Genomic DNA, 17,516 nt, shown 5'->3' with positions numbered 1-17,516 from the left:
CTTTGCAGGTGTGATTAACTCGAGGCTCTTGAGATGGGGAGAATATTCTGGATTATCTGGGTGGGCCCAGCGTCATCGCAAGGGCCTGAAAACATGGAAGAGGGAAGCAGATGAGCCAGAGAAGATGTGAAAACAGAGGCAGGGGTAGGAGCGACGTGAAGAAGGGACCGTTAGCCAAGGAGTGCGGCTGCCTCTAGAAGCTGCAAAAGGCAAAGGACAGGTCCTTCCCTGGAGCCTCCAGAAGGAACGCAGCCCTGCCAACCCATTCTGGACTTCTGACCTCCCGAACTACAAGACAATAACTCTGTATTGTTTTAAGCCATTGAGTTTGTGGTAATTTGTTACAGCAGGAATAGGAAACTAACACTCCCAGCCCCAGGTTGTGTGGGGCACATGGCTGCCCAGGGGGAAACTACATCCCCCAGACCTACCTGCAGCTGGGGCTGAGACTAGCTACATTTGTACCAATGCGCTGTGTGAGGGAATGACATGAGCAGTTTCCAAGTCACATGCTTTAAAGAGAGGAGCTGCTCAACCCCCACCTCCCTCCCTCTCCCCACACGGGCTGGAAGGCAGACCAGTGCCCACAAGGCCCTCCTACCACCCTACCACGCTGACAAAGGCAAGGCCCTAGCAACGGTGGAGGGGGCGACAGGAGAGGAGGCACCTGACCCCATGACCCTGCAGAGCAGAGCCATTCACTCATTCTGAACTGTCCAGGGCTCAGCAGGCAGCGGCCAGAGAGGAAAACAGACAGCTATGCCATCTTGGGGCCTCTGTGACAGCCATTTAGCCTATCCCCTAATATATCTGGGGTACCAAATGTTGGTGGGCATGGGAGCAGCAGAAATGTTTACGCTCTGAGATTATACACTTTGAAAACCAATTTGGCATTCTCTTCTCAAGCTCACATACTCTCTCCTTCAATAAATACGCTCTCTTCTTTATTCATTAGTTTGATTGTTCCCCCATTCCCTGGGAGAATATGCTGGTACAACCACTTTGGAAATCTAGCAACTTGAAAGCCAGCAAAATCACTCCTTGCTATACACCTTTAAAAAAACATATTTTACACATGGCTCCTAGAGGCATCTACTAAAACGATGATAGGAAGTCCATTCACAGTAGCAAAAAACTGGAAGCAATGCAAAAGTCCACCAGCAAAAGAAAGGATAAATACACAAAGGCACACCAGACAGGAAAAATAAACAAACTATAAAACGAGAGACAACAAGCAAAACACAAGTCTCTGTGCAGTATGGTGTCAGGTTTAAAAAATTAAAACCAAGCAAAACCAGACAATATGTTTTTAGGAGATATATGTGGAAATGATAAAGAAACTGTTAAAGAAGGGAATGATGATTTTTAAATATGCAAACAATGAATCATGGAACACTACATCAAAAACTAATGATGTAGGGGCGCCTGGGTGGCTCAGTCGTCGAGCGTCTGCCTTCGGCTCAGGTCATGATCCCAGAGTCCTGGGATCGAGCCCCGCATCGGGCTCCCTGCTCCGCGGGAAGCCTGCTTCTCCCTCTCCCACTCCCCCTGCTTGTGCTCCCTCTCTCGCTGTGTCTCTCTGTGTCAAATAAATAAATTTTTAAAAAAACTAATGATGTAATGTATTGTGATTATATAACATAATAAAATAAAATTTTTAAAAAAAGACCCATGATGGGGGCACCTGGATGGCTCAGTTGTTAAGCGTCTGCCTTCAGCTCAGGTCATGATCCTGGGATCCTGGGATTGAGCCCCACATCAGGCTGCCCCCTCAGCAAGGAGTCTGCTTCTCCCTCTGCCCCTCCCCCTGCTCATGTTCTCCCTCCCTCTCTCTCAAATAAATAAAATCTTTAAAAAAAATAAAATAAAGAATAAAAAAATAAAAAACACAATGTGAATGCCCTTAATGCCACTGAACTATACACTTAAAATGGTAAAAATGGTAAATTTTATGTTATGTATATTGGACCACCAAAAAATAAATAAAAGCTCATAACACTTTCAAATGTTTAAGGCAAAATAGGGATTCTTGGAAATCATTTTCCTTGTGAGGGGACCTTCCACATTACTCGTTTGAGAAACCCTGCTCTATCTGGTTTCTCTCTAGACCTCCAGTGAGAAGGGAGTTTCGGAGACTGACTAAACATTGTCGAATCTCAGAAAGTTGTCTTCTAACTTGACGTGTGTTCCTCAAATTAAGACCTTTCTTTCTTTCTGGATAAACAGAATTTCTTCAAACAAACACCCTTTGGTTTGACAGCTTACTTCACTGTGTGGTTCCTGAAATAATCACATCACAGTCTCCCTCCCAGTTAGGGAAATGAAAGTTAGGGGCGCCTGGGTGGCTCAGTTGGTTAAGCGACTGCCTTCGGCTCAGGTCATGATCCTGGAGTCCCTGGATCGAGTCCCGCATCGGGCTCCCTGCTCGGCAGGGAGTCTGCTTCTCCCTCTGACCCTCCCCCCTCTCATGCGCTTGCTCTCTCTCATTCTGTCTCTCTCAAATAAATAAAAAAAAAAAAAAAAAAATCTTAAAAAAAAAAAAAAAGAAAGTTAACTAAAATGTGTCATTGAGTGGAACCCTAAATATCTCTGAGTTCCTCTGGTTATCAAACCTTACATTTAACAGGCACTCAATAAACACTCGTAGAATTTAACTGAATTCCAATACACGGCAGTATTGGGTCAACTGTCTTGTTTGTTCTACCAGTACGAGCTGGTTATGCTCACAACTTGAAAATGTAAGAAAGGGAGAAAGTATGTGGTAGAGCTGAGCTACCGATGCTCTTTAACATGTACTATCACGAAGTTTAGAACTTTTATAGAAACTTGCCCCCAAGAGGGCATCATACATATTCAACTAATTTTTTACCAGGTACATGAGCTGACATTTGGCATGGGCTGTTGGCTGAGGAATAAATGCTTACATGATGCTATCCATTAACGAAACTGATGCACCATGAAGGCAAGGCTTTGAGATGGTTCTTCTGGCCTGGTTCTTGAGATTCTGACCAGCCCTACCCATTGCCCTTTGAAGCTAAAAGCATAATATTTTGAGGGGAGTGTATGATGATGACACAAAGCTAAGCTCAGAAACCACAGGAGGGTTATTACAGCCATGACCTTTTCTTTGTCGGCGCGGGACTTGGACCCACATCCCAGAGAAATATAAAGTCACAATGAGGACCCAGGGCCTCCAGGACACATTTTTCCCTATGACTTTAGAAAACAAAGTTCCTTTCAATGCCAGTCAGGGCATGAAGTGAAAAGAGGAAGGGAAAGGGAAAAGAAAGAGAAGGAACCAAACCCCCAAGGGTTTCGCCTTTCACTGCATATACCCTAATCTCACACCTGAATGCTAAACCAAGATTAATCACCCAAAATGGCACAATGAAGAGGGTACAGTGTTGTGGACTATGAAAGCCTCGCTAGCAATCTCCTTCAGAGGTGTCTCTCTTCCCCCCTCCCATCTCTGTCCCTGTCTCTGTCTCTCTCATCCCCGTCTCTGTATCTGTCTCTGTCTCTCTCTCTCACGCACACATGCACACACAGGTGAAGCACATAGAGTATAGAAAGGATGATAAGCCATATGAGCACAGTTTCTTGAACTAAACCTGAAAGCAAGCACAGGGACGGCAAGTACCCCATGAATCCCCAAGTAATAATCCCCACAGCCTCAGGTCCTCTTCATTATCATCATCATCCTTGGCCATTCTAGTCATTTAGAGGGCTATGGAAACAAAGAATGGATATAAAATGTAATATAAAATATAAAACCCTGCCTACGACCTGAATTCCTTAAAGGGTAAAAAGGAAAATGATGTCCATCACATCCCCATTTATAATATCAAGATTATGGAAACACTCTCACTGCTCAAATGATAGGGAAATAGTTACATAAATTGAGATTCATGAACTGAGATATTCAGCAACTAAAAACACTGGCTTTGAAGACGACTATGAAGGTAAAAAGACACCAGGCCACACACCCACAAGTATGTAGTAAAAAGGCTGAAAAGACGTACACCAAAAGAAAATGAGAGTGCTTGCATCGGGGTACAGTCTGGGCTGCCAAATTCTCCTGCTTCCTATTTTCTAAACCCTCCAATACAGTCGCTATATATTTATAACCAAAAAAATTTAAGGTTCGAGAATCTTGGAGCTAGAAGAAGAAACAGCCTAGAATGTACTAGCTCCCGTGCAGGTCCTGTAAGGTGAGTCCCTCCCGGGCAGCGAGCCTGTGCCCTCCCTCCCACCGCTGGCTCACCCCCACCCCCAGCGTGGGGCAGCGGCAGGGGCTCCTCCCACAGGCCCGCACAGGGACCACTTTGCGAAGGTTTCTCCTCCCCCAGGGGGACCACACCTCCTGCTGTGGCCGTTGTGACCTTAGACTGCACTGAATAAACGAATAAACGACAGTTTCACCTAGTCCCAGGGCCACAGTAGGTGGCCTGAGCAAAGGAGGTGGTGGTGGTGACGTGGTGACCAGTGGAAAATCCGGGAGGCCTGGCAATACTGGCGGGAGAAGGCTGTAAGGAAGCAGTGGGAGGGAGGGGTGTGAGAAGGGGGTTTTCAGGAGTGAAAGGGTGTTGGGGGAGGGAGAGGGAGAGAGAGAGAGAGAGAGCTCAGAGAGCTGGCTGAGGAGGAGGGAGAAGAAGAGGAGGAGAAGGGGGAGGAGATGCGAGGTAGAGGGGTGGGAAAGGAGAGGGAGTTGGAAGAGGGGTTAGTAAGACGGGGAGGGTAAGTAAGAGGGGTGTGGAAAAGGGGGATATGGAGGAGGATGAGTGTGGGTGAGAAGGGGCACAGACAGGGATAGGAGAGGAGAGGTGAGGAAGAGAGAGGATGGGGCAGTAAGGAGGTGGGAGAGAGAGAGAATGAAGGAAAGACAGAAAGAAAGAAAGGCAGAGAAGAAAGGGACAAAGAGAGGCCCTGGGAAAGGGGAGGAGAGAAAGAAAGGGAGGGAAGGAGGGTCAGAAGAGGGTGGGTGGTTGGGGTATGGGTGGACAGCGAGGGGAAAGACAGGGTACAAGGGAAGAGAAAATTGGGGAAAGAGTGGGGGTAGGGAGAAGGTGGGGAGAAGGTAGGAAAAGGGATTACTTGGAAGGCAACAGAGGAGGAGGGAGACATAGCCGGAGAAGTGTGAGGGAAGAGGACAGGAGGGTAGGAGAGAGAGGGAGTGGGGGGATCGAGGGATGAGAGATAGGGTGAGGGGACCAAGAAAGGGTGGGGGAGAGAGAGTAGAAAGCAGACAAGGCGTGAGGTTGGAGAGAAGCAGCAGGCCAGACATTGGGGGGCAGTCCCCTGCCCCCTTTTCCCTTCGCCTCTCCGACTGGGCGGTTCACTCGCCAGGCAGGGGCTGTTTTTCACAATGTCTTCATCTCTTCCTCCATTTAAAAACCCACAGGTTCCCTAAAAGAGCCAGATAATGTCACAACTGTACCCCACCCCCACAGTGTGCTATCAGCAACCCGTCCGAGTGCCTCCAAAGTCACATGCACACATTTTTACGTGCTGCCAATGCAAAGGAGAAACTACGGTGAGTTACACAACTGGGGTCTCAAAGGAAAAAAATAACCCCTTCACTCACTCGGAAGCACAACTGTGCCTGGCGTGGCCAGGAGCCCTTCCTCAAGGGAGCCTTATGAAAGGGCCTCCAAAGACGGACGGAACATCCTCAAAGACCGTAGCACCACCTCACACCAATCACCCCTTTGTCAAGAGAAAGCCAGGAAAAATGGGCACAGGGCGCTTTCAGGCATGCTGGCCTACGGCTTCCACGCGTCCTCATTTATAGTGCCCGCCCCAAGAGTGACCCCGGGTCCCCCGGCTCACCGGCACTGCTCCCGGGCAGCCTGCCCAGCACCCAGCACACACCTGGAGGAGACCCTCCTTAAACATTTCCACGGAACCAGACCCGGGCACGCCCTGCCCCTCGCAGAAGTGGGCCCACAGCAGCCGCCTGTGTATCCTCAGGGGGCGATGTTGACTCCGGGGGCCTCAGTCTTGCTCATGGGAATTTGGGACTGGGATGATGAATCAAATCCCTCTTAACAAGTGGCTGGAACTGCGGCATGTGCCCCATGAAGGAGTTGCACAAAGAGAAAAACTGGGACGGGGCAGGGAGGGGAGACGGCCAGATGGCATGGGGGGGCAGCTGGCCTATCCCTGGTTCTGGGGTTTGTTGGGGCCCTTGGCTTGCATGCAAGGCCCCTGTGGTCCTGTACTAAGCCCCCCTTTTCAGATTAACAGGCTCTGCTTAGCTTCCTCACTTGAAGAAAGTCCTTACTGCGCGCGCGTGCGTGCACACACCCACTATGAAGCAGGAGACAGTCCTAACCCAGTTAAGGAACATGGTCTCCATCAGTTAAGATCCAGGACAAAGTTTCTACCAGTTATGAAACCCAGATCAGTTGAGACTCAGGGATACACAGCAGAATCTCCTAGAGAACTCTTCCAAAATATGCCTGTCGGTCCATCAAAACCAGATGAGGAGGACCCAGGCATAGCGTTCTGATGCACATTCCCCAGGGGAGGAACCCACCAGCTCCGGAGAAGTTCCATCTGTTTGTTCGGGCCCCTGGGTGGCTCAGTCAGTTAAGGGTCAGACTGTTGGTTTTGGCTCAGGTCGTGGTCTTGGGGTTCTGAGACTGAGCCCCACATCGGGCTCGGGGCTCAGCACAGCATGGAGTCTGCCGGAGATTCTCTTCCTCTCCCTTTCCCTCCCTCTCTGCCCTCCCCCCCCACTCTCTAAATAAATAAATAAATAAATAAATCTTTTAAAAAAGAAGTTCCATCAGCAATTAATCATAATGTAAAAAGGAGGGAGAAATAATGGAAATGCCTGTCTGCTGTTATGGGCATGAAGTCTGCCTGGAAGAATTTGGGAGAAAGAAAATGGGGGGGGGGAATCACCGGAGAACTGGAGGACTGGGATTGGGAAGGAGACCTGTCACTGTGAGCACTTTTCACCTTTTGAATTTTGAAATATGTGGATGTATAACCTCTTCCAGAAACTAACTTTTAAAAATGTTTTTAAAATTTCCCCAGCAAGCAGCTGTAGTCTCAAGGCCCAACAAACAGATGAGCACTGTGAACTGCTTCCCTTTGCAAATCTGTCCTCAACTGGTGAGCCCCCTACTCCTATTTTTTCCCCAGGCCCCCCAAAGCTAATTACTTTCTTTTCATTTCTTTTCTGACATTCAAAGGTAGCAATTAAGCTAAAACATCACCATCAATTTCCCAACACTCCTCTGCCAACCTGCTTAGGTGTCAGCAATGAGCTAATTGACAGACTGTATTTGGGTTGACACCTCTGCTGTCCATCTAATATTTTAAGGAGAACAAAAGGGCAGTGAGAAATCACTGGTTAAGTGATGAAAAACTATCCCATTTGGTTCATTGTGAAGAGGGGTTTTGGTTTCTGGTTTTTGAATGACCAAAATAGGAGGAAGGCAATGCCCATTTATGAGGCCATTCATGTCAAATGAATTTTACCCAGAAGCTAGCATGTAAAATGTTCAAGCAGAAGGTAGTATCCAGAACAGTCTGGTGAAGAAAATGAATATCCATGAAGAAGCTGGCTAAGAGGAGAGGAGAGCAACGCCAGGAAGGCCTTTCCCAGTTCTTATCCAAAACAACATTCAAGCACCTCCTTCCAGCTCTAGGCACAAAAATGAGAACTAGTTGGAATAATTAGGGAGGACACTAAGCTAATTAAAGACTTTTCACACAGGGAGTGGGTGTGTGATGGATAAAACCAGTGCAGCCCCAGAGGACCAGACCTAGAACAGGGCCCTAAGTCTTCCAAGTCTAGAACAGTCCAGAAAAATCCAGCAAAAACACAAGGGCTGATGTTTGCATACTGACTGATAAGAAGTTGAAATTTAAGGAGATGGTCATTTAAACTACCTATATGTGCTGTACTGGGTGCTTAAGGACTTAAATTTGTTAGGCAAAACGAGTAATTAATGACCAATTCAATATTTATAGTATTTAATCCAAGACACTGAGGAAGAAACAGCAGTATGAATTGAATAGCACTTCATCTTGCCATTCTGTCCTCCACCTGGGGGCAGACCAGCCTCCTGGGGGAGGGGGGGCAACTTCCTTGGCCACTGGAAGGAAATCAGCTTAAGGCCTTTACTGAGCTTTTCCTGCCCACTGAATACAGTTCAGTGAGGACACATATCAGTGAGGATTTTTTTGTTATTAGTGTTTTTTTCTTCCTGAGGCTAAGTATAGGCACAGTTTATCACTGCAGTAAGGTCCATGAGCTACATTTTGCTTTGTTGAAGTGTCCCCTAATGAAAACTGTAGACTTGCCTGTAAGATATTTACCCATAAAATAACAATCAAGTTGAAAACCAAGTGCTCCTAGTCACTCAGGATGCCCGTGTACCTTTGCCAGCGAAAGGAATTTGGGCAAAGAAAGGTACAACTGTCAACCCTCTATGCGCAGATTCGAGAGATCAGTTTGGCATGACAGTGCTTTCTCCCACGACTGAAATATCCTAATGAGCCCCAGTAATTGCCAAGGAAGTTACCCAAGCAACTAACTCACAAATGCTTCAGGATGGAAAAGGAAATTCACAATTCCCCCCCAGGCGGAGAGGGATATAACCAAGGGAGGTGGCTAGAGGGACCGAGCAAAGATGAAGTGCCTCCCAAAGGAAACACTGACCAAAAACATTTAAAAACAACAAAGCCATACTTTCCCTTTGTCTGCATTCCCTTGGAATCTTAATTGGGACCCCTGGGCTTCCACCAAGTGTTCTCCAAAACGCTTGGGCAGCCAGGAAGCCCCACGGGACATGGATTCTATGCTTCAAGTTAGACACTTGCCAGGGAGGGGTGATGAAAAAGTTTTCGAAACAGACAGCCGTGCCGGCTGCACAAGACTGTGAATGTACTTAATGCCACTCAACTGTGGGCGTAAAAATGGTTAAAACGGCAAATTTTGTTGTATCTATTTTACCACGATTTTAAAAATTAGTAATGTAATATACCAAAAACCATTGAACTGCACACTTGAGATGAGTGAATTGTAAGATATGTGAATTACATCTCAATAAACCTGGGTTTTTCTTTTTAATTTACCAGGGAAACAGCCTGTAGAAAGAGCCTCACTGAGGAAGCAGGAGCCTGACATTTACTGAGCGCCGACCTGTATGCGTGGCTAGTTCTTTCCTATTTAAAGGAAGTTGGTTCCTGCAGCTAGGGGACCATGTCACTTTGCCTCTCAGAGTCTCAGTGTCATCATCTGATGGTGTGGGCTGCCCTGACTGCCAAGGCCCTTTCCAGAGCTTCAGTTGCAGGGACCGATGTGTGAGTGGCAGAAGGACCCACCATCTGCCACTCGGCACATAAGCACATCCCACTAGGAAGGCAGAACATCAGGGGAGCCAAACACGGGAGAAATAAGTTTACAACTTGGCGACCCAGGTATTGACAGAAGAGGCACATGAGCTGTGTTAAGACACTTTCTACTCAAAGAACGACATGGTGAAAGAATGATAAAGAGCCCTGCTTTGCAGTGACCTCTTGGTTTATTCACAAAACAAAGGCTGTGGCTACAGAGGAGACCTTGTGTCCAGAGCAGCTGATGATGAAGAAAGGATATGGTGCTTCAACCATCTGTGTAACACTCAGGGCAGGCCTCCCCAACTTTGGGGGGCAGACGACTGCTGGGGGGCTGTCCTGTACACTGTAGGATATGTGGCAGTGTCCCTGGCCCCCAGCCCCCGGCCCCCAGATGCCAATAGACTGTCCTCCCCCCACCAGCTATGACAACCAAGTGTCTCCAGACATTGCCAAATGTCCCCCTGAGGGGCAAAATCGCCCCCGGTTGAGAACCACTGCCAGGGCGAATTTTCTATCTTGACCCTGCAGTTCTTTGTCGAAGCCATGTGACATGTGGTGTCAGCCTTCTCACCCACTGCAGTGCAGGCCGCCACGAACTGTCAGCAAACACGCCACCCAGGGGACCTCACAGAACTGCACACACACTCCTGGCAGCCAATAGCCTCCGAGAATTTCAAGTAGTAACCATACTTGGGTGAAAGGGTTACTCATTCATTCATTCAGTGACATATGGCACTTAGTGTAGGCCAGGCAATGAGCCCGGGCAATGGCGTCGGGGACACCCTGTCAGAGATGAACAGACTTCATACAAGATGACGTGTTGTAGAGCAACCTTTGGAGCAGGACTCAAAAGATGAACAAGGGGTGCGGCAGGCTGTGTAGCAGCCCCCCCCTAAGATGTCCACCTCTGAATCCCCAGGACCTGTGCATATGTTACCTTCAGTGACAAACAGGACTTGGCAGGGTGATTAAGTTAAGGGGCTCGAGATGGGGAGGACAGCCTCAATTATCCAGGCAGGCCCAATACAACACAACGGTCTTCAGAAAGGGAAGGTAGGAGGTTCAGAGTAAGAGAGGGGATGTGAGGACAGAAGCAGAGGTTAGAGTGATGTGGCCACAAGCCAAGGAATGCGGGCACTTCTTCCAGAAGCTAGAGAAGGCGAGGAAATGGATTCTCCCCTACAGCCTCCAGAAGGAACGCAGCCCTGCCAACACCTTAATGTCAATCCAGTAAGACCCATTTTGGAACTCTTACCTCCAGAAGTGTAAGATCACACATTTATGCTGCTTCAAGCCACTGGGTTTGTAGTATTTTGGCACTGCAGCAAGAGGAAACTCACACAGAGAGACCAGAAGGCAGAGAAGAGAGCGGAATCCCTTCCCCGTGAAGGAAACTACACGGGCAAAAGCCTCAGAGGCCTGAACAAGCTCGGAACAAACCAAGGCCAGGGTGGCTGCCGAGCTTCCCGAAGGCTTGGCTAAGGCGCTCAGGTTCTAAAGCATCCGCAGAAGGGTGGTGACATGGGGTTGATTCCAGAAACATGTGGGGCTTGACTGCACCCTGGAAAGAGCTCAGAGAGGGGAGAGGGAAGGAAGGAGAGGCAAGGCAAACAGCAGAACAGCTATGGAAGTGACGGGAAAGGTGGTGATCCCCCCCGCCAGGATACAGACATTGAGGACGAGAAACGCTGAGCTCAGTGGGGCGCGTGCTCCGTTGGCAGCGTCGGAGACACACCTGGGTGAAGTTAGCCCGAAGGTTAGGGGTAACAATTAAGTCAACCAATTTTAATTTGGGGCTTCCCATGTGCCAGCACAGATGCAGTTCCTGCCCTCCCCAAGCACGGAAGAGAGAAGCAGAAGGGTCAGTAGCAGAGTGACGTGCTATGGTGAAAGAGACCTGAGCGGCCATTGCTGGCTTGGAAGATGGAAGTGGGCCATGAGCCAAAGAATGCAGAGGACTCTGGAAACTGGAAAAAGCAAGGAAAGGGATTCTCCCCTAGAGCCTCCAGAAGGAATGCAGCCCTGCCCACATCTTGATCTTAGTCCAGCGAGGCCTGTGTTGGACATCTGATCTCCAGCACTTTAAAGATAATAAAAGTATGGCATTTTGGGGCACCAAGTTTTTGGTAATTTATCACAGCAGCAATCAGAAGCTAATACAGGTACCAGGTACAAAACACCGAGAACAAATACCAAAAACCCTACCATGCTAACAATGTATGTGAATGTCCCTTCTAAAGAGGATGGAGGGAAAAGAAGGACAACGGCAAAGACCCACGTGATACTCTGGTAAAAGTCCAAGCAATGCTGAGATGGGCTGGCTCGTGTCACTAATGCCCAGGTGCTGGACGTCCGGCATGGATGAGATTCATGGAAGAATCAACACTGTACTGTTCCAGTGACTCCGTAAGATGTTTGTTCTGAACTAGGAGCACATTTTTCTCCTTCTCTAAGGCCATGTGTCACTTATAACAACAGCTTATATTTGACCAGAGCGCCCATGTACTCTTCAGGGACCCACGTACTCTGAACCTCAGCTTTCTCACCCGCCAGGCAAGGAGGTTCTACACTCGACTTTGTGCATCAGAACCACCTGAGGGCTCCTTAAAACACAAATTGCTAGGCTCCACGACCCCCCTTCCTCATTCAGTAGGTAGAATTGAGGCCAGGGAATGTGTGTCTCTAACAAGATCCCAGGGAGGCTGATGCTGCCGGCTGGGGGACCACACTCTGAGAACCACTGTATTCGACTCTCCTCTCACACTGAAGAGATTCAAGTATCTTCCCGCCCCGCATCTTTCCCATGAAGAGCCACCTTGACTTCCTGGTTCTCAGCAGCTTGCGCCGTATCTCTTGCCCCGGGTCGGCATTCGGTTGTCTGTTGTGCTTCATGTTGCAGAGCTGGCAGACTAGAGCTGGCCCATATTAATAAAGGAGCCACAAAATGTACCTAGAAAGCCACTGTCCTCCCCCACCTCCTAGTCGCTGCCCCCCTTTATCACTTAGTTAGCTCAGAAAAGCAGCCCCTGCCATCCGGGAGCAGGCCGGGCAGTCTCCCCCACTGAACATAAATAATTCCCCAGGACACCAACATCAGACAAGGCCACTCTGTGGCCAGCATGGGACAAGACAAAAACAAGACCACTCTGTAATCCTGGCTGAACACGGAGAACAAGTGAACCTTGTCCAAATCACAAACGGCCCCACACATCCCCGCATCCCGGCTAACAGGAGGGACTGCGGCTTCGTTACCAATCACAGCCTCTGTCTGGTCTTCCCTGCTTCTAGGTAAGATTGATGAGGACCCCCTGTCATGGAATTACCTCGCTTCCGGCCAGCATCCAATCCAGAGCAACACCCAGCTTCCTTAAACGCTCCCCTAAAGCCCCTGCCACAGGCGCAGTCCTCCGCGTGGTCCGTCGCTGTCACGAGAGGAGAACCGCCTGTTCCACACCAGGTGTGGGCCTGGGGGCCGGGAGGGGCCGTGGCGGGAGGGCAGTGATGACTCCTACCCAATTTTCAGATTTCAGATTTCAGCTCAAACACAATCTCCTCAAAGACATTGTCCTTACCCCTCTGTGGCCTAAATCACATTGCCCCTCTCTAATCTCCTTTCGTGAGACCTAGCAGGGCTTCTAATCACCTCTTGTCTTGAGTACTGCATTCGGGCCTTCCTCTCCCACCAGCTGCCAAAGCCACGCTGGCAAGCCCATGCACAGTGCCTGGCACAAAGCAGGAGATCAATAAATACTGCATGGAGAGTTGGAGGAATGGAGGAATACTGACCACTGTATGCAATCTACTTTCAAATTTCAAATACAAGAACTGATGAGAGAATGTCAGTAATGCAACAAGAACTGAAGGTCTGTGCAACCAGGGAGGGAGCGAGGTTTTGCCTGTGCCGTGATGGGTACAAGGGGACAAAGTAAAGGTCACAGGTGATAAAGGTAGAGTCTTTCCTTCCATTTCTAACTTTAGACTGTTTGTGGAGACCAACACATTACATTCATTCTAGCTTTAGTTTAGCATAAAGCAATCTCCCACCAAAAAATACATTGCTAAAAACAGTCCAAACTTTCTTGTTACCCTGGAATTTTCTAAACAAAAATCATTTGCTGGGCTTGCAAATCCTCCACTATTCACAAATTTGGATCGTTAATATTTGTGCGATCGTAATGACAAGAGGCTTTCCCTCTATCTGGCACTGCGGGCATCTGCCTGCAAGCTCTGAGGGCACATCCTGAGTGGGCTTTTGTAAGAGGCCATTTTGCAACTAACTGGCTTCATTTCAGAGTTAGGGATTTAAAGCTCTTCAGTTATTTTTCAGATTAAAGACTATAGAATTACACTGCGTTAGCCATCAACAGAAAAATCATTACCAGGCCAGGTAAGAATGCAAGTGTATCAAACTGATACACTGGAGAAATCTTTTGAAAACCAAGGAGACTTGGGGGATTGGGGAAGGGGGCTGGGCCTGTGTGTGTACACACACCCGCTTCAGAAACAGCACTATTGGGTGGCTCCATCAGAAGACGTACAGAATCAGTTGTTAAATACCTATACATCACCACAAATACACTGCGGAAGATGCTTTAGAAAATAACAGGTGTGGGGGGTGCCTGGCTGGATCAGTCGGTGGGGCATGAGACTCTTGATCTCAGGGATGTGACTTTAAGCCCCACCTTGGGTGTAAAGATTACTTAAAAATAAAATCTTAAAAAAAAAAAAAAAAAAAAACTCTTTGGGGCACCTGGGTGGCTCAGTCGGTTAAGTGTCTGACTCTTGATTTTGGCTCACGTCATGATCTCAGATCGTGGGATCAAGCCCGCTTAAGATTCTCTCTCCCCCACTCCCTTTGCCCCTCCCCCTCCCTCTCTAAAAAAAAGAAAAGAAAAAGAAAATAGCAGGTAATCTTTAGCCATAGACTACTACAGACATCTTAAGTCCCACTATAAACATTTTAATGAATTAAATACCAGCATTCATTTTAATCAATCGTCTCTAAGTATTAATACCTGAAATAAATGAAAATCAGTTTCTGCACCCCCTCTGTCTTGTAATGGTTACAGTAAAAAAATATTAAGCTTGAAAGGACTATAAACTGCAGAAGCAGTCTCTAATTTTCTTAGGAGGCTCTGGATAATGAAAACAGTTCAGGCTTGAATAATAAACAGGTCTGTTTCTTCTTAAACTGGACTCCTCTTCCCTCTGAGATACAGAAGACCACAGAAGACATTGGTATCTAACTTCTTTTTTTGTGCAACCCTCTCGGGACCCACAAAAAAAAAAAAAGGAAAGGTGATCAAAATATCATTTTTGGTTACCTCAGGAAAAACCAACCTGTTACTAAAGTGATCAGTAATGTTTAAAGTATATATTTCTGTTAATAAACTAAAATCATCTTACTAGGTGCCAAAGCAAAACAAGAGTGTTGAGCTAAGTGTTTTGTCTTCCACCAGGTAGGAGGGTTGCATACCCATTCATTCATTCATTCATTCATTCAATAAATATTTATTTAGGGCCTGCTCCACACCGCGCACCAAAGAAAACAGTGCTGAGCAAAATGGTACCAACACAGTTCCTGTCCTTACGGCTACGGAGCTTACAGTAGGGGAGATAAATGTTAAACTCAAATAAATATGTAATACCGCTATTTTTTAAAAGGTGCAATAGGAGAAAGGGTAACAGAGAAACTAATTTAGACTGCAGATAGTGCAGGGACCAGAGAAGGGCACTGAGAAAAAAGTGACACTGAAGCCGAGAGGCCATCAAATTGCCACCACTTTAGAAAAGGAAAACCATTTTGGCAAATGACCACAAATGGGATTTTAACTGCCTGTCAACAGCTGATTGGGTTAAACCTCCTCTTTCCCAGTGCATCCGTCTTCAGGAGCATCCTATGACTGCTTGCCTATCATTCTTGGACTCGCCTACTCAAATCCTATTACCTGAACACAGAAAGGTCTCATTTTATTATGATTTATTATGATCTACAGCCTTCCTCTGCCTGGCCTAGAAACACCCAAAAATAATCTGCCAAAGGTATGAAAGACAGAGACTGGCTTCCAGCAAGAACGTTAACCGGGTGGGCCACACGATTACTAGCCCAGGCAATCACAAGTCCTTTGCCCAATAAAGTGCCACATCCTCTGGGCAAGGTGGCTCCAATATGCCAGAGTCTATACCAGATGGGACCCAGGGGACCGAACGGTTAGTTGCCTACTTGGAAATCGAGGACTGGATCACCTGCTCCAGTTCCCCCAGCCTTCAGACTTAGAGGATGTAGGAAGTGGCCTTATGAGCATCACGGAGCGGAGAGCTCGTCCGACTGAGAAGGCAGGCAGGCAGAGAGGGGGTCAGGGCCGGAGGAAGAGGGGCTCCAAGAGAGACGCGTCTGGCGCTCAGGACCCGAGGATGGCACGCCAGGCCGGGTACTGGGGCGTTTCCCGCACCGCCCCCCCACGTCGGCCCCCAGCAAAGGCAACCCGGCCCCTGGCCGCCCCGAGACCCCGAGATTCTGGCTTCCCCCACGGCGGGGCCAGGAAGACAGACACCGCGAACCCCGCGCTGGGCCGGAGCCCACCAGCTCCCAATACCCACGTCCTCAGCGCAGAGGAGGGCGCGCTGGGGCGAGAAAATGGCCAAGACAAAACTCTCCCCGCCCACCCGAAGAGCCAACCACACCCCCTGCATCCCTCAGCCTCAGCCGCCCCGGGCCGGCCCGCGATCCTCCGCCCAGGCCCCCACGGGGTTCCCGTCGGGGCCGCGCGGGCTCAGCAGGAACGCGAGTGGGAGTGAACGGGGGTGCGCGAGGCAGGCAGGGTGTCCACCGCGGTGTCACCCGCCAGGGCCCTGCCCCCGGAGCGTCCTCCCGACTCCGCGGTCCCGGGACAGGCGCGCCGCCCGCAGACTGAGGTGGACACCCGGGCGCTGGGGCGCAGGCAGTCCCCTACTCACCCATTGGCGTCGAGCCGGGCCGGGCCGCCGAGGCAGCGTGAAAGTTGGCGGAGGCGGGCGCGGGGGTCGGGCGCCGGGATCCGGGCGCGGGGATCGGGGCGCAGGGGTCGGGACGCGGCGGCGGCTGGGCCGGCTTTCTCCTCAGTAGCGGCGGCCGCGGCGGCTCAGCGCCGCCCGCTGCTGCCTCTGCTGCTGCTGCCGCTGCTGCCCCGTGGTGATTCCTGCTGCTGCTGCTGCTGCTGCATCGCGGCCCGCTGCGCCCGGCTGAGCCGGGTTTCCTGCTCCCCGCGAGTGGAAATTGCGAAAAAAAAAAGAAGAAGAAGAAGAAGCGCCGCCCAGCCCAGCGCCCGGCAGCCGCGGCCGCGCAGCCCGCTCTCCCCCCTCGCCGCTGCCGCTGCCGCCGCCGCCGCCGCCGCCGCCGCCGCCGCCGCCGCCGCCGCCGCCGCGATGCTCCTGCGGCTCAGCCTGCCGGGGACGCGCGGCCGCCGAGGCGGGGGCGGGGCCAGCGAGGGGCGGGGCCGGAGAGGGGCGGGGCCGGCGCCCGGGGCGTCCCTGCGGCTACGGCGCTTGGGCGCCCCCCTTCACCGCCTGCTGGGGAGGGACTCAGCTCTGCGAGGCCGCCCCACACCCGCGGCGGCTCGGCTCACGCCCCGGGAAATGCCGCGAGACTCCTCGAGACCGGAGCGGGGGTCGTGGGGGAGGGGGCGTCCGAGTGGAGGGGCACGTGGGAAAGGAGGTGGAAGCTGCAGACCTACTGGGTGCGACGAGAGATGGAGGGCGGGCTGGGGGTGGGGAGACCATAGGTAGGTGAGGGAATGAACACCTGCTGAGGGTGATGGCGGGTAACTCCGGGATCGAGGATTAAGGCAACCCAGAATAAGCTTTCACAGAGCGGTCTGTTGGGAAGGCAGGAGAAAGGGTCCCTATGGAGGGAGAGAAATGCTACATCCATTCAGTGCAGTGTGGGAAAGGCCGGCCAAGTGCGAGTTCGGCTTACAGGAGGCGGCGGAGAGGAGGTTCAGAAAGACAGAAGGACGCAGCGGGGCTGGTGGGGCACATCGCCCCGCACCGACCCTCGCAGGGACCCCTAGCCCCGCACCCCGTGCCTGGGCCAGGTGGGGTTGGGCTGCTCAGCTGTGTTCCCAGGCTCTGATGTTCCCAAGAATCTCCTGAGGCAAGGGCTGACTCCCTCCCCAGCAAGG

At 50.3% G+C, this 17,516-nt stretch overlaps 1 protein-coding gene across 7 annotated transcripts in view; it reads right to left on the bottom strand.

The window, feature by feature from the left end:
* SH3KBP1 (SH3 domain containing kinase binding protein 1) overlaps positions 1-16,689 on the bottom strand; it is a 328,530-nt gene extending 311,841 nt beyond the window's left edge. For 2 of the 7 annotated variants that reach the window (XM_078064415.1, XM_078064418.1), the window contains exon 1: positions 16,315-16,689. In XM_078064415.1, coding sequence (XP_077920541.1) covers positions 16,315-16,318 — 4 coding nt within the window. In that variant the 5' untranslated portion in view covers positions 16,319-16,689. The remainder of the gene's footprint in view (positions 1-16,314) is intronic. The other 5 variants (XM_078064411.1, XM_078064414.1, XM_078064412.1 and 2 more) reach the window with 3 other exon arrangements.
* Positions 16,690-17,516: the final 827 nt, after the last annotated feature.

Source organism: Halichoerus grypus, chromosome X, assembly GCF_964656455.1.
Source record: "Halichoerus grypus chromosome X, mHalGry1.hap1.1, whole genome shotgun sequence".
NCBI lineage: Eukaryota > Metazoa > Chordata > Mammalia > Carnivora > Phocidae > Halichoerus > Halichoerus grypus.
Note: the sequence above shows the minus strand (reverse complement) of the source record. Positions and strands in the feature narration are given on the sequence as shown.